The 18,790-nt window shown below is 33.0% G+C and overlaps 2 protein-coding genes across 2 annotated transcripts in view; one reads left to right on the top strand and one right to left on the bottom strand.

Moving 5' to 3' along the window:
- The window catches only part of LOC128190642 (F-actin-uncapping protein LRRC16A-like), a 57,631-nt gene extending 51,081 nt beyond the window's left edge, over positions 1-6,550 (top strand). The window contains 8 exon segments of the mRNA XM_052862759.1: positions 194-292; positions 463-617; positions 884-1,080; positions 1,421-2,096; positions 2,503-2,589; positions 2,917-3,144; positions 3,587-3,630; positions 3,632-6,550. Of these exon segments, the coding sequence (XP_052718719.1) occupies positions 194-292; positions 463-617; positions 884-1,080; positions 1,421-2,096; positions 2,503-2,589; positions 2,917-3,144; positions 3,587-3,630; positions 3,632-3,736 (1,591 nt within the window). The 3' untranslated portion in view covers positions 3,737-6,550.
- Positions 6,551-9,959: 3,409 nt separating this feature from the next.
- The window catches only part of LOC128187675 (protein disulfide-isomerase TMX3-like), a 45,820-nt gene continuing 36,989 nt past the window's right edge, over positions 9,960-18,790 (bottom strand). Inside the window, exons 10-14 of the mRNA XM_052858093.1 lie at positions 15,024-15,077; positions 13,901-14,093; positions 12,244-12,312; positions 11,826-11,988; positions 9,960-11,528 (exon numbers count right to left, since the gene is read on the bottom strand). Coding sequence (XP_052714053.1) covers positions 11,479-11,528; positions 11,826-11,988; positions 12,244-12,312; positions 13,901-14,093; positions 15,024-15,077 — 529 coding nt within the window. The 3' untranslated portion in view covers positions 9,960-11,478. The remainder of the gene's footprint in view (positions 11,529-11,825; positions 11,989-12,243; positions 12,313-13,900; positions 14,094-15,023; positions 15,078-18,790) is intronic.

Genomic DNA, 18,790 nt, shown 5'->3' with positions numbered 1-18,790 from the left:
ATTTCAACTAATTCAATAACCATTATTGCCACATTGTTTACATTAATTGGAAAAAAGAAGAAGAAATTCTTGCAAGCTAGTGGTATTTTTATCTTGTCTTTGTATCCCAAAGATAATTGAACAATGAATGTCACTCTCTCATACCTGTGATATAGGTGTAATAACCAGTTGAATGATGTTTGTTTCTTTACAGACCCACATCAGAGAAACCTAAGAAAGGAGGATTGTTCAAGCGGAACACAGGAAAAGATGCAAAGGAGCAATCGGATGAAAAACATGACAAAAGCAAAGGGTTGGTGCTATAAATAGTACATTGTGTATTATGATAGGTGATATTCACTTACTTCATTGTTACTGTTAGAAAAATGCAATTATAAGATATTGCATTTAGGATTTTTAAAAATTGTGTTTTAATCATATATATGATAGATGTAGTAGTGTACATTATAATGTGATTTACAGAGGGTTTGCCAGTAAATTGTTTGGGAAGAAAAATTCAGACAAAAAAGAGAAGACACCGCAGAAGTCAGAAACCCCAGCCAAGGTGGAGGAACCAAACCGAGAGGAGCAGGGAGAGGACTCTGAACCAGAACTGGAAACTAAACCAGCACCAGAAAGTATGATCCAAGCGTAGTCCATTCAGTGAAATAGAACTTGTAACTTGTAACTCAGTGTGTATTAATGAGGTGTATGTTCCTGTATCATTTATTTGTGTGATGATGAAATGCCAGAATGTGAAGGACTATGAGTAATGTGATTCATCATTCGTCAATTATTGATATATTATATAAAAAAATTGCATTTCTTTTATTCCATTGATAGACAAACATGGTTTTCTTAATCTCAATGTAGAGGTTCTACTTTGAATGTGATTTTTCCACAGATTCCACTCCTGACACAATCCCTGAGAAGGAGGAGGTGAAAAGTGAAAAAGAGGCTGAGGAAGCTGCTCCTACTGAGGAGAAGAAGGAAGAGGCACCCCGGAGAAAGCTTCCTGTGGGAGGGATCGGAATTATGGGTGGTCCGATGAATATGAACATCTTCTCTGAAATGAAGTCAAACAAACGATTTTCTACACTGGTAATTATATTGTTCATGTATACCTAGGCCTGTGACTTGAACTAAGAATTACTGTAGATTCTGTATATGATGGGATTACTGTACTGGTATTGCATTAAATTGTGAGACATTATAATTGTGAGTTTCAAACTTTTATTGTAAATGTAATATAATTTCGTTCATTAAGTTCAAAATGTCCCTAAAAAAATTGCAAGTTTAAAATGAGCGAGAGAGGCTTCTCTAGATTTGGTGCAAATATTTCTTGAATTAAAATCTACTGTATGTTAGACTATACATATAAAAAAAAAACTGTTGAAGGGAATAACTAATTTTTAATGGGGGAGGAATTATTTTGGTCTAGAATGCTGACAAGGAAGAGAGGAAGCCAGCAGTTGCTTTACTTCCCCCTGGAAGGAAGTCTCCCACTGCCAATATCCCTCCTCCCTTTAAAGAGCCAGCTAAGGAGTCCCCACTGAAACCAGTGGAGGAAACAAAATCAGAGGAAGAACTAAAAGTGAAGGAGAAAACCAAGTTGGAGGACAAACCAAAAGTAAAGGAAGAAACCAAGTCAGAGGAGAAACCAAAAGAAAAGGATGAAACCAAGTTAGAGGAAAAACCTAAAGTAAAAGAGGAAACCAAGTCAGAAGAAAAACCTAAAGTAAAGGAGGAATCCAAGTCAGAAGAGAAACCAAAAGTAAAGGAAGAGCCCAAATTAGAGGAGAAATCAAAGGTAAAGGAAGAACCCAAATCATCGAAAGAGCCCAAAGTGGAGAAACCTGTTAAAGAAGAGACAAAAGAGGAGGTGGCCTCATCAGAGGTCAAGGACACTACAGTTGAGGACAAATCTGACCAGAAAGAGGACAAGGAGAGCAAAACAGCAGCTCAAGAGAGTAAACAGAGCCCAGCAGCCATGATAGGGAACATCCTATCTAAGCCTAGGCCCTCTCCGTCTCCTCGCTCAGGCTTGAGGAGGACACCTGAGGACACAGCCTCAACCCCTTCCACAGCCTCCCCTAGGTCCTCGAGGACGTCTGGCGGTAAGTGATCAACAGAGGTTTATTATTCTTACTTGAATCTTTGATTTATTATAATATCATAAAGTGATTTTTTCACTCTGAAAAGACGTGTGTAAGTCACTTATTGATGTTCATTATAAACATGTTTTTTCTGAGCTGCTTTATAAAAAATATCTTTTATTTGTCTTGCAAGGACTATTCAGAATCTTTTTTCACATTTCTGAATCAAAGCATGCTTCTTTGAAACTCAGCAGCCAAATGTTCTGCATGTGGTCATTTCTTCTCTGATGAGAAAATGCTTAACACAATCAAGTTGTTGAATTTCAATAGAAATGGATCTGTGAAAAGAGGTCCAAACAACAGCCGAAGTGTCTTGTTTCTCCAGTCTGATAACAAATATTTTTCTATCTGTGTACTATTCTTGCAGACATCTCTAAACCCTTACCCCTGAGGCCAAAGCCACCACCTAAGGCTCCAAAACCATCAAACAAGAGCCGAAAATCTGATCCGGAATGTTAGTGTGGATAACAGTCTTTTTTTTTTAATGTAACAGAAAGCTACAAACTCAACTGTTAATGACTGCTAAATTGAGTTTGATATTAATCACAGTTGCAGTTATTTCCAATTAATCCTCTTTGCTATATATCTTTTGATTAAATCATTATCTTATCTGTTCATGATTCTTTTACAGAGAAAGAATACAATATGAGATAAATATATTATTTTTAAGCAGGATACCACTACATAATAATGTGAATAAAAGTTGTCAATAGCAAGTCTTCTATTCTGCTCCTTAATATAACCCTTCTGTCTTTCCATATGCATATTTCTTTATTATTAGCAACAGAGAAGGGAGTTTCTAGGGAGAGTTTGGAAAGTAAGGAGTCTGCTGCTGACAGTAGAAAAGAGGCCCACTCTACTCAGAGTGATGACAGTGGGGTCGTGGTGGACTCCGCCACACTACGACTGTCCGTCGGGGAGAAAATTAAACGACTCAGCCAAAGACTACCTGAACCAGAAAACCCCCCTGCATCCAGCAAATCCAGTTCTCTACCCAAAAATGTTTCATGTAAAATTTCTATATTCCTATTCAATAATGTATCTACAAATTTATCAGTATATTCATTTTGTATTACCTATATGTACATGTATATGTCACAAATTATATAGGTACATGTATATGTCACAAATTATATAGGTACATGTATATGTCACAAATTATATAGGTACAAGTATATGTCACAAATTATGTAGGTACAAGTATATGTCACAAATTATAAAAGTTAACTGCAACATTATTCTGACCTTCTTCTATATATTTTATAAGCACATGTATGACCAAAAATATTGGAAAATGTATTATCTTTTTCACTACTGGTACAATGGATTTCACTTATTAGTGTTATTTTATTTTATTTTTTTTTTACAAAATTTATCATATTTTATATTTCCTTGCATCCATACATGTTTTCATAGATTGTATTTCCTGAAAATGACCATTTTCATTGCAGTGAAAAGTTCTTTGAAATCTGAAGTGCAAGAAAATGGTGACTCAGAGAAGTCTGGTGACAAGCAGGAGAAATCAGAGGAGGAAAACTCAGACAGTTCCAAACGTACCTCTGACTCAGACAAGTCTGAATCTTTGGGCGAAGGTGCAATAGAAAATGTGGATGAAATCATGGTTTAATAGGATGTCACAATTAGTTCAGCATCTTGATATTTAATTCTTTCTTGAATAACATTCATTTTTCAAATATCATTGTGTTCTCTATGGCAAAGAAAGGGATAGATCACTCATTTAACCATTAATCCCTGGATGTATAGAGCCCTCAGGTTTAATTCAATTATAGTTATGTAATTGTTACACGACTTCACACCAAAAAAGGATGTGTACAGTATATTTTTGAAACAAAATGTGGCCTTTTTTCCATTTTTATGAAAAGCATGCTCTGAAATTTCTTACTAACTGTTGTATTCATCTTTGAAATTTTACATTTTATTGTTATATTTGTTTCAAGAGTATATTTTTTGACAAAGGATTTATTGTGCTAAATTTTGTGAGGGTTGCAAGTTTTCCCCGAAAAAGTGCTTTATAATCAGATACAGACAAGTGTAGATAACACATGAATATACATGTACTTTCATACAGATAGAGTTTTAACATATAGTTCCAGGCACTTGCTATTGATCTTGTGTAAATATAGATTTTGACTGTTTGAAATTGACTAACTGAAATCAATTCTATACATATATGTATGTATTATCTTGCTAAATGTTGAAATGAAATGCATTTTTCACAGATGTTGAGAGACCATACTTGAAATATCAGCCACTAATCTTGATATATCTACAAAGTTTAATTTCGAAAAAAAAATGAAAAAAAACTTTCATCCTGTCCATTTTTTTTTCTTTTGTCTGCAAACATCAACATCAAATTTTGTTATTCAATCTGTAATCAATATCTGCCCCCTTTAAGCAGTATAACATAAACATAAACTGCTCTTGATTTTTCTCATAATCATCAAATTTTTCATAGATATTAGAGCAACCTTACAGTTATACCTATATACATGTATCCGGAGGGCCCAATTTTTTGTGGAACAAATATTTATATTTTAAACTTATTTAAATATGTGGAAAACTAGCAGCTTGTGGAAATGCAACACAATTATATTGGGATGCTTTACTTTGAGTGAATAGTGCTTGATAACAAATTTTATGTTTTTCATACATTTTCTGCTAGAAACAAGAATGTCTGCTGCATAAAATAGGATAAATTCATGTTAACTTTCAAAAGTTGAAAAGTTTAAAAGAATTAAAAATCTTTTTGGAACTGCGATTTGCATAAATCATATTTTTGATTGGGAACAAATCTCACTATTTTAATGAAAGAGCAATTTACATTGAACAAGAATGTGTCTGCTACATAAAATAGGATAAATTCATATTAACTTTCAAAAGTTTGAAGAATTAAAAATATTACGCACAAATCATATTTTTGATTTTGAACAAAGTCTCACTATTTTAATGACAGAGCAATACATTCTCTTCAGAAACCATGAATGACATGTTCCCTAAATTAACTTATAGAATATCCAACTAGGATGTAGATGAAGTTACCCTTCTTAGATTGTCTGTGATAAAAGATGTTTAGTATTTAGACAAAATTCCTTTTTAATTTTTTTTATATTCAAATCCCAGTTTTATTCTCACCCACTATAACATTATACATTTGTTGATGCAATATATGAAGTGTTCAATTTGATTTTGAGCATTGCTCTAAACCTTTATATTAGTTAGACGATATATTTGTGCTACATATATTTTAGACCATTAAGATGTATTTGTACACAAACATAATTCAATAGTCTAGTTACTGTAGTACATGTATTGCAGTGTTATCTATCATAATTTTGTATGTTTTTTTTTTTTACTTTTTGTAAGAGCATAATCTTTATTAAATTATTTAATCATTTTATGTGTATATCAGTCCATATTCATGATTGTTGGCAGTGCCAGAGTAAAATAATTAGGGGTCAAAGTTCATGCTTTTATCCCCAGTAAAAAACAGTCATTATTCCATTTACCATATTTTAGTGAATCTTCCACAGATGTAGCTAGATTTTGGCCCCTTTTCTCCTTTTCTAAATAATGTAACAGTCAATAAATACTTGTGGGAAGGATTCAAATTATGGTACATGTAGATTTTTTATAGATGGTGAACTCTAACCTTTTAGGTTCACATTACCGGTAATATTCAATAGGTGGGACAATGCAATGTTGAGTGCAGTATGGTACTGCTTGCATGTATATTTTAGTTTTGGTATTTTCTTTTCGAGACCTGTACATCTCTTTTCTCTCTCTCTGTCTATACAGTTTGAATGCTGGATGTAAGTGTAAGATAAACACCGCTAAGCAGGCTGTGCCAATGTATGGGATTAGGAAATTATTTTATTCAAGATTCTGATAAAGATAATTTTTTTAGGATAGTCTTTTTCTGGAAAATAAAGCCTACAACTTGGATATGTTCATACACAGTTTTACGGTACAATCATTACTTCATAATTTTGACCATCTGTTTGATGTCAGCTTTATACAACCAAATGGTTGTGAGCTCTTATTCATTTCCTTCTCCTCAAAAGTTGATAAACAAGATTTCTGCATCACCATTATGTATTTTATGATTGTGTGTTTGATAATTATTTTCTAATTTACAAAAAAAAGGTCTTCATTTTTTTTCTATTAAAAAAATCATCAGTCTTCCATTGTGTAAGCAAATCAACAGCTAGCAGCATTATCCTAAAAAAAAATTAGACTGCCAGGCAGGTAATAACCTTTAGAATTGAGACATTCCTCCTTTTTATATTGTTGAATCTTAAATTGTTACCTGTTATGTCCATATCCCTCCCTAAGTGTGCAAGTGATGTTCCCTTGACTTTTTGTTACACAAGTGTATTAAAGATTTTTTAGTGAAGAAGTGCTGTTTTTGGTTTATGTTTTCATGACAACAGTATACTGTGGTTTCATCAGTATTTGTTGAGCACATATTTTTTTAGATATCATTGTTCAGTCAAAATCAGATACCATATTGTACTGTTTGGACCACTGTCCACAAATTACATATCCTGGAAATTTAATTTGATTAAAACCACGAAAACTGATGCCATGAATATTGATGAAACCACAGCAATGGCTGTTATTACCAGTAGTGGCAGGAGGATATACAAACACATGTAATGTCACCAGTATAATTCAGGAATACAGAACAAAGACAACACTTTCAGGGAATATACATAATTTTACAGACCCTGAAACGTGCTACTACACCAGTTGCACGGTTCGGTTCGTTACGTTTTTTGAACGGTACGGTTCGTTTTGTGAACGGTACGGTTCGCTTTGTGAACGGTACGGTACGCTTTGTGAACGGAACGGTTCGCTTCTTGCACGGTACGCTTTGCTAAAAATAGCTGCACGCTTTGTGAACGGTTTGCGCGCTTTATTAATGAGGTAGGCGTGGCCTGCACGCTTTGATTTTTCTCGATATAATTTTGTTTAGTTTTTGCCCGATCTACTTCTGCATGGTGGTAATTATGACAAGAATTTTTCTTTATTTTTATGATATATTACAAAAGTATTTCAATCGATCTATTTAAAATCAGGACTTCCATCCGTTTCCCCGTTTTTGATACGTTGCGCGAATTGTGTACTCAGTGACAACCGGGAAGCGGGGGTAATTTTAATTTTGATCAATCTGTTATTATTAGTATTTAATTTAGATAAATGTAATCATTAAGATAGATTAAAAGAACTGTTTGACTTTAATCCGATATATTTTTGTTAATTCAGCGAGCTGTCGATAATTTTACAAATCGTCTAAAGTTTTTATTTCTATACATGTACTTAAGTTGAAGTCATTAAATATTTCTAATCCATTTAAAATTTCTACAAAAAATTGCCCCGACTTTATTCCGATATTTCTTAAGTTTCCTTTATCGTTGTCTTGATTCTCGGCTAGTTGTTATTATTCATAATTCGTATGATCATTCCTTATTGCGTACTACTGTAGTACTACTGCCGATTTCCTTAGTGAATTGACGATGTAAAATTAATGATAAGATAAACAATGAATTTCAGATAAGAAATCTTGAATTAAACTGTTATATAGTTTTTTGACACGAATTTTATTTATTTAAATATTGATTCTATGATTTTCTGCAATTGTTCGTACACACAGATGATACCTACATGTAACCCGTCATCGCTTCTCTTTTCTGAACTAAGATCGCGTGTATAGTCAAAATATGACAATTAGTTTTTGTTTTTCCGTTAAACTATACATGTGTATGTAACATATTCTTACGATATGTACACAACTGGATATACATGTACACAACAAGTCAATAACTTTTATATATGTAATGGCGATATTTATCATTCTGTTGAACAAGTGTCCGCTCTTCACTGTATGCATGCGATTTAGCTGACGTTTTACAAATGCAGACTAACCTGTTTATATTTTATTTACCTTTTTTCACACAAACTTGTTGTAAATAGGACACGAAAAAATACCCGGTAATCAACAATTGAATGTTAAAAGGGATAAATGTATAAGAATTTATCAAGTAACAAAATAATACGACAGCGAGGGAAAACGACTCTGATCGCCAGTACCTGAATTATAATCATGAAATCGGAAAGAAATTATTGTTGAATAATTTAAAATAGGAACACTCTTTTCAATAGGGATTTAAGAAAACATAAAACAAAAATGTTTCATTCGATAATTTTCTTCTAGCCATATAGGAGGAGCCAAGTAGCACGCGGCGCATGGCGTGATCTGTACTGTTATACTTAAACTGATTGACAGGCGAAGCACGTGGAGTCCTGAGATAAAATCCCGCTCAAATGACCAACTATAGAAACTAAAACGCGAAATAATAAAGTTCAATAATAAAACTTTAATTTAAGTATTATAATCAACACACAAGTTCTCTCTCTCTCTCTCTCTCTCTCTCTCTCTCTCTCTCTCTCTCTCTCTCTCTCTCTCAATTTGAGGGTGTATGTGATTGTGTACAAACAATTTTGAATTATTAGATTTTTATTTGTATGAATTTAATTCATTTATTTTAGACTCATGGTTTTCACAACGATTTCAACACAATGACTAAAAGTTTATACAGTGGACGATGTACATATAGATTGATCTCGACGGTTAAAATTTCGACGCTATTTCACATCACAGATATTAGATTGAAAATGAATTTAAAAAGAGCTGTGTTTGTGCTTACATGTACTTGTTATCTAATTCAACTATTTATGATGTAATTAATCATTTTTTGATACATTAATGTTACCCGGTAAATGATATTTTATCGCAAGTTAATATGTGAAAATCCCGCATGTACAGAGTCGCTGAATTGTTCTACGGATCTACGCGCCGATAGTCTTACGTGTAGTTGTTTGTGTTCATTTCTACAGACAGTTCTTTTGTTTTCTAGAGATTAAGAAAAGCCATGAAACTAACAAAGTATAAGTAAGATATATGTAGACTATACACACGACAGATTGTGATGAGTTACCTAACAGGTGTCCGTGGAAAGGTGTGAATATCGGCATCTCGTGTACACCTGTTTAAGCGTCCAAACATACAGAGTTAGTTGTAAAGTACAATAACTGCTAAAAAACAAAGAAAGACAATAACACCTGTTGTGTATAGAACCAAATATCAGCTTCTGTACTCGTGTTTCGCGCGAGTGATTTTTGTTCATGTGAAATCACGACGCCAATACCAGCTATGCGGGAAATAAAGTTGAAAGTTATTTTATGGAAGGCGTGTACTTTTTCCCGTTCAATGCTTGCATTTAATAAAATTATTTAATAAATATAATTGTGTGAACGTTATAGTTTACAATGTTTAAGAAATCGCCGATGCAAGTTTTGTCGAAAACAAAGAAATGATTACGGTCTAAGAAAGGAAATATTTTTGTAATTGTTTTAATAAGTATAATAGTTTTAAATCTTAGTATGTGTTATCTAATCCCGTATTAAAAATCTAGCTAAATATTGAACTTATCTGGTCAGCGATAATCTCCGTCCGTACTCATCTAAAGACATTAGGTCAATAAGCCTTACATGGAAGTTGCACGCTTATTGCACGGTACGGTACGCTTTTTTGTCCGTCTGGAGGCGGGTCTTGCATAAATTATCTTGCACGCTTTTTGCACGGTACGGTTCGCTTTGTGAACGGTACGGTTCGTTTTGTGAACGGTACGGTACGCTTTGTGAACGGTACGTTTCGTTTTGTGAACGGTACGGTTCGTTTCTTGCACGGAACGGTACGGTTCGTTTTAGAGGTGTAGTAGCACGTTTCAGGGTCTGTATTTAAGAAAATAATTTACAACATTCATCACTGTCAAGAAGCACTCGATCCAAACATAAGAATGTGCTTAAATACCCAGGACTATCTGGAAATAAAGTTACCATATATTGCCTATCCTTCAAAACATTTACACAATATTTCATATCAGACTTCAATTACCGGTACACAACAACGTCCATCTTTGTAAACATTAAAGTTGAAAAGTAACTGCAGTTTATGATGTTTGGTGAGTACATAGTAGAATTGATCTTGCAAATTGAATTTTATAAATAATATTCCAATCAGTCATATTTTTTTCTTAGCTACTATCTAACATTCAATGTAAAATCACATACATTAAAAAAAAACCATTATATTTTCTAACAATCTGTATAAAAAATATCCATAGCAAAAATGTAAACTCCACCTGCTGAATTACAAATTCAGTTACACCAATTCATAAACTCTCAGAAAGCAAAGGTTATGATCACAGAAGAAAAAGATATCCAACAGACACTGGTCTACATTGCATCTCCAAATCCCAAACCAAGGCAAAGTTGCAAGATTTCAATAAATAAGAAAAGTTTTACATGGATCTGTATGCAACATTTGTTAATAAAATGTCACCACCACAACGTGGCATATAATGCGAACATACATGTATATGTTAAAGGTTTTTCTGTCACGAACAAAAAGTAATGAATTTTTAAGCCTTCCTCCTATTGCAAAGTATAATGCGAGCAGATCAATAAAACAAAAAATTGCCCCTGCAACATCTGAAGGTGTATCTCAAGAAACTTGTACACATTTTACATGTAGATACATGATCAATGCCACTAGTTGCTGCATCGTTACATTCATTTAAAAAGAGAACTACAAATAACATGAATGAATGAGATCATCAGAAACGGTTGTATGACACAGTTTGGTATAAACCATGATATGATGGCCTATAGATGCAATCTAAACTGTTCATTAACAAAAGCCACAAATTTGATGTATTACATTAAAAAAAAAGGTTATTGAAACACAGTTGTACACTTATCCTGATGGATAATTACATGTAAGTATGAAATTACCTTGATTTAAGTACATGATTATGACGCTGACATTTCATTAAAAAGACAAGATGACGCAATAGTTATGGAGATACAGACACCAATCACGTACACCTAGTACCATCCCGACTATGGGGGGATAGTAATGATCAATAGCCCCTTGTAAACAACTGGTATGATTCAATCCTGAACGGCTTATATAATTTTCTTTCAACCAAAGGTGAACAATTTTTTCACATTATTATCAGGCTCTTCTTATAATATCATGTTCCCAAAAAATTCTTCAAATTAAACTCAGAGTTTCTTTTTATAATTTTAAATGTAATAAACTGACATTGACTGGCTATCCACATTTGACCAGCATGTGTTGTTGACTTTAAGAAACTTAGCCCCAATTATGTGAGATTTACTTTCTTTGAAACATAGAGAGCCTTCCATTCTCTTCTAATTTGGAATGTGAATTACTGTAATATATATTTTTCCACCATCAATCAGCTTTTTCATGAAATGGTTTTGAAGACTCCAAGTTTTCTATTTCTGAAATAAAGGCAAATCACCAGTATTCATTTGGTTTATTTTGTTAATACCCCTTTCATTTATATACAGTCAAACTTCGTTATCTTGAACTAGATGGTACTGTTTGAAAACTTCAAGATATCAGAGTTTTCAAGGATAAAATACTTGAAAAGTAATTGGTTGGGGCTTACCAATCACTTCGATACATCCATTGTATTCGAGATATCAGTGTTTGTGTTATCAAAGTTTAACTGTATATATATATATAATATATAGTAATAGTCATCGGACATTGATACAGCTGTTACTATTCCTGACCTTGACCTGTCTCCTCTTCTCCCTCCTCTTCCAAGTCGCTGTCTTCCTCTGGAACATCATCAGCTCCCTCCATACAACATATACTATAACAGACTATACTTACAACAGCCGTGGGGAGGCCGAACATTAACAGGAACAGCCAACGAGAGGACTGCCAAATGCTCTGTAGACAAAGGACAAATGATGAACAGATTACTTTTAATTACTACTGTACATTTTTATGGAAAAAAATGGATGATTATAGAAAGTTATTAATGGGTATCTCTAATGTGCATGTATATTATTGTACTGATGAACATGATAAGATGTGTATCATACTTTCGAATAAATAATCACTAAATTCATTATTTCAAACTGAAGTTCTTAGAAATTTCTTTTATTGAACAAATAAAAAAGAATATAAGATGAATGTACTTACAATGACTGTGGTAAATAAATCGTAAAATATTCTCTTTAGTCGCTGAAGAAAGCCAGTTCCACCCATAGGCTGAAATATCAAAAGAAATCGGGAAACTATATTATAAACTGATATATCATTCAGTGATATCCATTTAATGGTATTTTTTAAACCTTTTCAGCAATTTATATTCAAAACTGACAGTAAATTTATTTCATATTAAAGTGCAAGAACCTATACATAGCTGAAAATAAAAGTTCCATTTTGTGAACTTTACCACAATAAGTGGTATACCTGGTTAATTGACATCCACAGGGGATTGTGGTTATGAAAGGACTTTGAGTACCATGAACAGAAAACTAGTGTTGGAGGTACCAAAGATTGTATTTACATTGGATTTGGGCACCTGTGGTGGACAGTTTTATTTAAGAGGTCTTTAATGACCCAGGTGCAACAGAGCTCAGAAAAGCACCACAAATGTGTTAGCACCACAAATCTAAAACATTTATATAAAACAGAATCGCCAAATTCCATCAATTTATGTCTTGTTAGACTGCCTTGAATAGTTTTATTTTGGTGTTTATAAGATAATATACTTCCCTGTATTTATATAGTTTGATAAAAAAGGGAAGGGGGTTGTCATGAATGCCTACGCAATACATTCCAGATTGTTTTTTGTTTGTCAGAAAGGTACAAGAAGTTGCAATTTGAAGCTAACCACAGAGGTGAATCCTGATAGCAAGGGTGAGTGCTACTACCATTATAAATTAAATGTGGTGGCTATGTCTTGTTAATCAACAAAGACTCAAAATTGAGTTTCAATTGTATATTCCTCATGTTGAATGCATCATGCCATCATGTGTTTCCGATAGTTTATTTTGGTTGCATGAGTTTTCTCCAAAATGACGTCATTTTCCTAATTTCTTATATGTCACATGGCGTACGAAATATCCTTTTATCTTTATACATGTACATGTATACTAACAAAGTAATATTGTGTGAAATGGTTAAAATCGCACAATTACTCAAGGAACTCGTAAGAAACGAATCTTCTCTATTACTTAAATTAGAGTCACTAAAATTGCCAAAAGCCCAACTATGATATTACAGTATCTAAAATAACATATCATCCTGTCAAACAGTTTCTGACTATGATTTACATGCTAAAATTATCAGACGACTAAGTAAAGTTTTTCTTAGTTTGCAATCCTAGGAGAGCTATAAATCAATCTTCTTCTGAGATAAAAATGTTAATAGTCATACAAATGACGGTACCGTAATAATCATAAGTGATGAAATGAAGCTATGGGGAAAATCAAATATTTGGTCGATTTACACAAAAAAATGTTGTTGTATCCTACTATTGAAGACACATGACGCATATTTTAATTACTCGAATGTGGCATCTAGTTTTTTTAAAGCTAGAAATTGCACATGATGATGAAGACTAACTATGATTTTGTATCAGCAATTTTCAATGCCATTTCTGAGGTTAAAAATGATTAAGTTTCAAAATTGTTAACTAAAAAGACAGCCATTAGAGGCAGCGTTTAGTGTTAGACTATCGGAAACCCATGATGCCAGGATACAAAAAAGCATGTCACAAAACAGAGGTCTCCGATACCTCCTTCAAGTACCATAACATTTCTCTCTCTCCGACTCTCATCTTTGACTATACCTGAATGTTTCCATCTCTGACTCGGTTGAGGAAGTCTGACATTGTTTCTATGGTAATGTCCTTGACCTCAAAATCTGGGAAGTAGTAGTAGTGAGTTTGTGTGTTAAGGACTAGAATGACTGGTGTTGCTAGGAAAGCCATTGTAATGCTGTTTACTGTCTCAACATCTGTCATCCACAGAAACTGGAAGTCCCTAGTGAAGAGTTCAACAAAGGGGAATAACTTTGATACCATTGTATAATTTTCTCTAAACACAATTGCTAACCTTTCAATTGTGCTTTACTATTCATATATGAAATGTAACATACCTAATTAAGAGATACTGTTTGTTCTAAAATATATGGTCACTATACCTATTCATTCTTTTTTTTTTTATCTCTATGGAATCATTATTAATAAGAATCTTGAAAAGTGTATCTAGAGGACACATCTGGATTTTTTCAGTTTAAAATTTATAAAAATTTTCCATGGTTTTATATTCACCTAATGTTTAAAATACTTTATTTGTATTTTTCATTTTTTTTGTCTGTGAACTTGCACTGATAGGGAAGCCGGATAACCATTCATCCTTGCAACGGGGATATTTATGAATGTAATTTGAATAAAAACAACTCCCTTTAAAATAAATGTTTACTACAATTAATGATATCTGTCAGAATAAGAGAAAATATGAACACAAAAGTCAAAGATTGGTCTGGAAATTACTCCTTCTCTCTATATTATTAATTTTCCTTGCTGTACAGAGTTGACGGTTCAAATGTTATGAATGTCATAACTTGAAAAAAAAAATTAATGGAAGAAATTTAACACTTTTGGTATAATAGCTTTCACCTGCCTTTATTAATGTGGTTCTGATCAAACATTGTGTACATAGCACCAGCTCTAGGCAGTTGTGTTTCTGTACGCCATGCAGAGCTCACCACTGTAGCAGAAATATGACAGTGATTGATTGGGGAACAACTTGCCCTGGTGTACCATTACCACTCAGGTTACCTTAACTGTGACACAATCTTGACAGGATTTCACTATATGGTGCACAACCAATATTTCACACATTCGCTTTTCTTTGTGGGATACTTTAATCTTTTTTTTTTTAAACCAGCAGAAATCAACATCTTCTTACCTGTGGTATATTTCTCTGTATTTAGAAGCCATAGTTTGACCAACATCTTTGATTCTATAAATAAAAAACCAAAAAATTATGTGTTTATATACCGGGGTGCACACATATATGCATGTATCTACAACAAAAACTTCCCAGTGCTCTGAATCATATTTCAATCTTATCATAGTATCATAGATGTAATTCAGGAACTAAAGTGCACTGCCTCTGCTAAAATTCAGAACCTGAATGCACTGCCTCTGCTGCCTGAATGCAGTTTTGGTGCTAAACTATTGATATCATGTCTAGATGTATATAAATCAGGATCAGTGGAATGGATTTGAGCTTATTATATAATTCTTAGATATGCACCATGTCATTCCAAACCCCCCATAAATGACAAGATATTCCTGGATGATGTCTGCTGTGGCATTGATTGTGGCCCAGTTTGACTAAGGATATCTTTATCTATATCATTTCTTTCAGTGAAGTTGTGATTTCTCAACATAAGGCCAATTTATGCAAGAGCCTCAGCTAGAAACTCACTCTGGTCACCTCGCCGACTGTACACTGAGATGACCAATTATTTTGCATGTTGTCTTTGAATAGCCAAATATCATTTTAAACCAATACATGTAATAAGTTTTGGGTTCTGTATTATTTATAGTCAAAATGTAGTTAAAAAAGGATTATTTTGCATGTGTGTACATTAGATCTTTTCTCAAGGTGTATAACAAAGGACTATTGATCAATTTATAGGTGCTAACCTTTCTTCAATCCCTAAACCCCTTCAAAACTTTTATTTGACTGGGTTTTTTTTATCAGCATGATAAGAATTAAAATATCATTTATTTCAAATTATTTTCAGACAGAAAACAAGAAGGGTAAGGTGTTGAAGCATAAATCTCAATAATTTTCACGTATTGATTTGCCCTCTTTAGTTAAAAGCATACAGGTACAGTGTATTATTCACAAAAATTACACTCATCAGCTAAAACCTTCTGAATTTTTTTTCATTAATTTTTCTCATGTAGTCAAAGAATATTTACAGATGAAGATTGGGAACAGTGATTAAGAAGGTTTATCCTCTTGTGCCCTATATCCACCACCAATTACGCACACAACCAGGAACTGATGCCACAGAAATACCATAACTTCAGATAAAAATATTTCCAAGACAGTAAGATCAAAGTGTAGGAAAAAAACCCACAGAAAGATCTTATTTAGCCTCGATTTTTTAGCTCATAAACCCCATGCAATATTGTTGCCAAACAGTGACAAAAAACCAGACTAATATCTAATATGCTGCTTTACTTTTTCTCCTGAGTTACCCCCCTTTGACAAACAACAGTGTATTATGCAAGATCAACACAGTGTGGAGTAATTTTGTTTAGATTTGATGAAGGTGATTTGCTCCAGCGCCCCAACTGTACTGCCATTGGCATGGTTGATGACATCTACCACATAGAAACTTCTTTGTTTTTCATTATTTTCAGTTCTAGCTGGAAACATTGGGAAATGAGACTTGGCAAAACTAAGTCCAAACATACCACATCTATCATGGTAGATTTATAGTTTCAGAGAGGCAAAGCAACAGAAAATGGAAAGAATTTATTGGTTACTTGGCATAGTTTGCAGCTCAAGACTGAGAACAATTTTCAAAGGAAAATCTGTTTTTCTTTCCAATTTCAATTCTAATTTCACATGTAGTATATCCTTGTGGAATATTCCTTAGTTTAAATCTATAGAAGTCATATTTAAGGCTGAGCCATTAAAAGGATAGCAGGACAGTGCTGGTTTTAATTCAACAGAGTAGGTACTGCTCAATAATCTAACTGTGATACTAAGAAGGTAGAATTTAGTGACAACAAAATCTTTCTTCACAGCTAGAGTATAGATACAATCTGAGAAAGGAGGAGAGAAAATGTATCATAGATAGAATAGTTTGATTATAACTGATACATAGTGTTTCCTTTGCTCTGATTTTGTCAAAACCCTGTGTCTCCACTCCAGAGTTTTAATTTTATTAGAACTCAAATAAATAAATACTGTTACTGAACTTATTAACAACTGATCAACAGATAAAGAGCTACAAAGACAACTATAAAAAAAAAATACATGGGGAAAAGAACAACAGGACAAAGGCATAGAAGGTATGACATTTGATTTGCATATGGTGCACAAAATTCACTATTTCACTGTACCAACAGTTGCTGCTAAAATGCGGAACAGATAGTGGATTGGGAAAAAGGATAATTTAAAAGATACAGTAAATCTTGTTAATACAAACAAGAGTATAATTGGAAACCATGGATAAAGTGAAAAATCTTTGGTATCTCCAGCAAATTCTAAACAATGTTTTTTTTCTCCCCTGAAACAGTGAAATCTGATCAAGTTTATGTATGGATACATTTTATGTATCAAATTCTGGTGGGTTAAGAATCTCTCATAATATTTTATTTATATTAAACTTTTAAAGTGTTTATCTTCAAACACATTCTTCAATTTTAACAGTACAAGGTTTTTAATACATTTGTAGTAAAGATATGAAACTATATATTTTCACTGGTTTACAAATTGCAATTAATTGCCTTTTGCTGCCTCCAATTGAGAGCCCTGCAATGAAACTATCTTCATTTCCCAAGGAAGAGATTCAATGATCGAACCTTTGCAGCTGTATTCATTGGGAGGAAAATAAGTAAACAGAGAAGTTTCACTGTATCGGAATTTCCAATACTCACCATAAATTAAGGACTTGTAAGTAATGGATACTGAAAAGTAATTTTACAAATTCCTTTGACATGCTGAATATGAGTTTTACTGTACTTTTTTAAATGTACTTTTTAAGTAAATCACTTGGAAGATATTTAACACAAACCATACACAATTCACTTCATATCTTACAACCAATCTTAATTTTATCATGAATCTTCCTCAACTATACTACAGCATTCTTTTTTTTAACCAAGAGTGGTAATTCTAAGTGAAATTTACCAGTACATACAATCCGGTACAAATTGAATAAGTTTATAAAAGCTTTATCTTATAAAGTTAATTAAGTTACTCAATTGCTTTTCACTCTTCATTGCATTATCATAATAGCTTACACCCCTGGTCCAACTGCCTCATTCATCTTGTTATTTGACACTGTTACATAACAAAGATTAAGCTTGTTGAGAAGAATGTGGGTTTTTTAGTATCACAAATGTTATTAACTTACTCAAATAAAATTGATTGTACATTGACATTTATAATCACAGAAAAAATAACAAACCATTAGTTCTACAACTTTTTTACCTAAACACTTGAGTTAATTTGCTTTGATTGCCAAATCACTGAAGAAAAGGAAAGAAACTCAGAACTGTGATGACTTATCCATTTGGCATTGCTGTTATCTGTCACTTAATTATGGCTTGTTAGACTGTAAACTGAGAATAATGTATGATATTGGATGATGTTTCTGGTATTCTAAATATTAATCCAAAGAATAAAAATAACACAGGTAACAATTTAGATTGCAGAGCCCAGTTGCCCATAAGCTTTGTATCCCCCCCCCCCTTTGACACATTAAGTGTCTCTTTTGTCCACAGAATGTATATGTGTACAAAGTTGTTTTTTTTAAACAGTTCATCAATCATTTTCATTTTTTAAGTAAAAAATAAAATAAATAAAAATACCCCCCCCCCCAAAAAAAAAATAGAAGATACAAATGTCACTTCAAAATTTATGTCACATCAAAATTAATGGTTGACAAAATACCTACATGTAATTAGACCCAATTGAATTGT

This window comes from Crassostrea angulata, chromosome 6 (genome assembly GCF_025612915.1).
Source record: "Crassostrea angulata isolate pt1a10 chromosome 6, ASM2561291v2, whole genome shotgun sequence".
NCBI classification, from domain to species: Eukaryota; Metazoa; Mollusca; class Bivalvia; order Ostreida; family Ostreidae; genus Magallana; species Magallana angulata.
The sequence above is the reverse complement of the archived record's forward strand: the minus strand, read 5'-3'. Positions and strand labels throughout refer to the sequence as shown.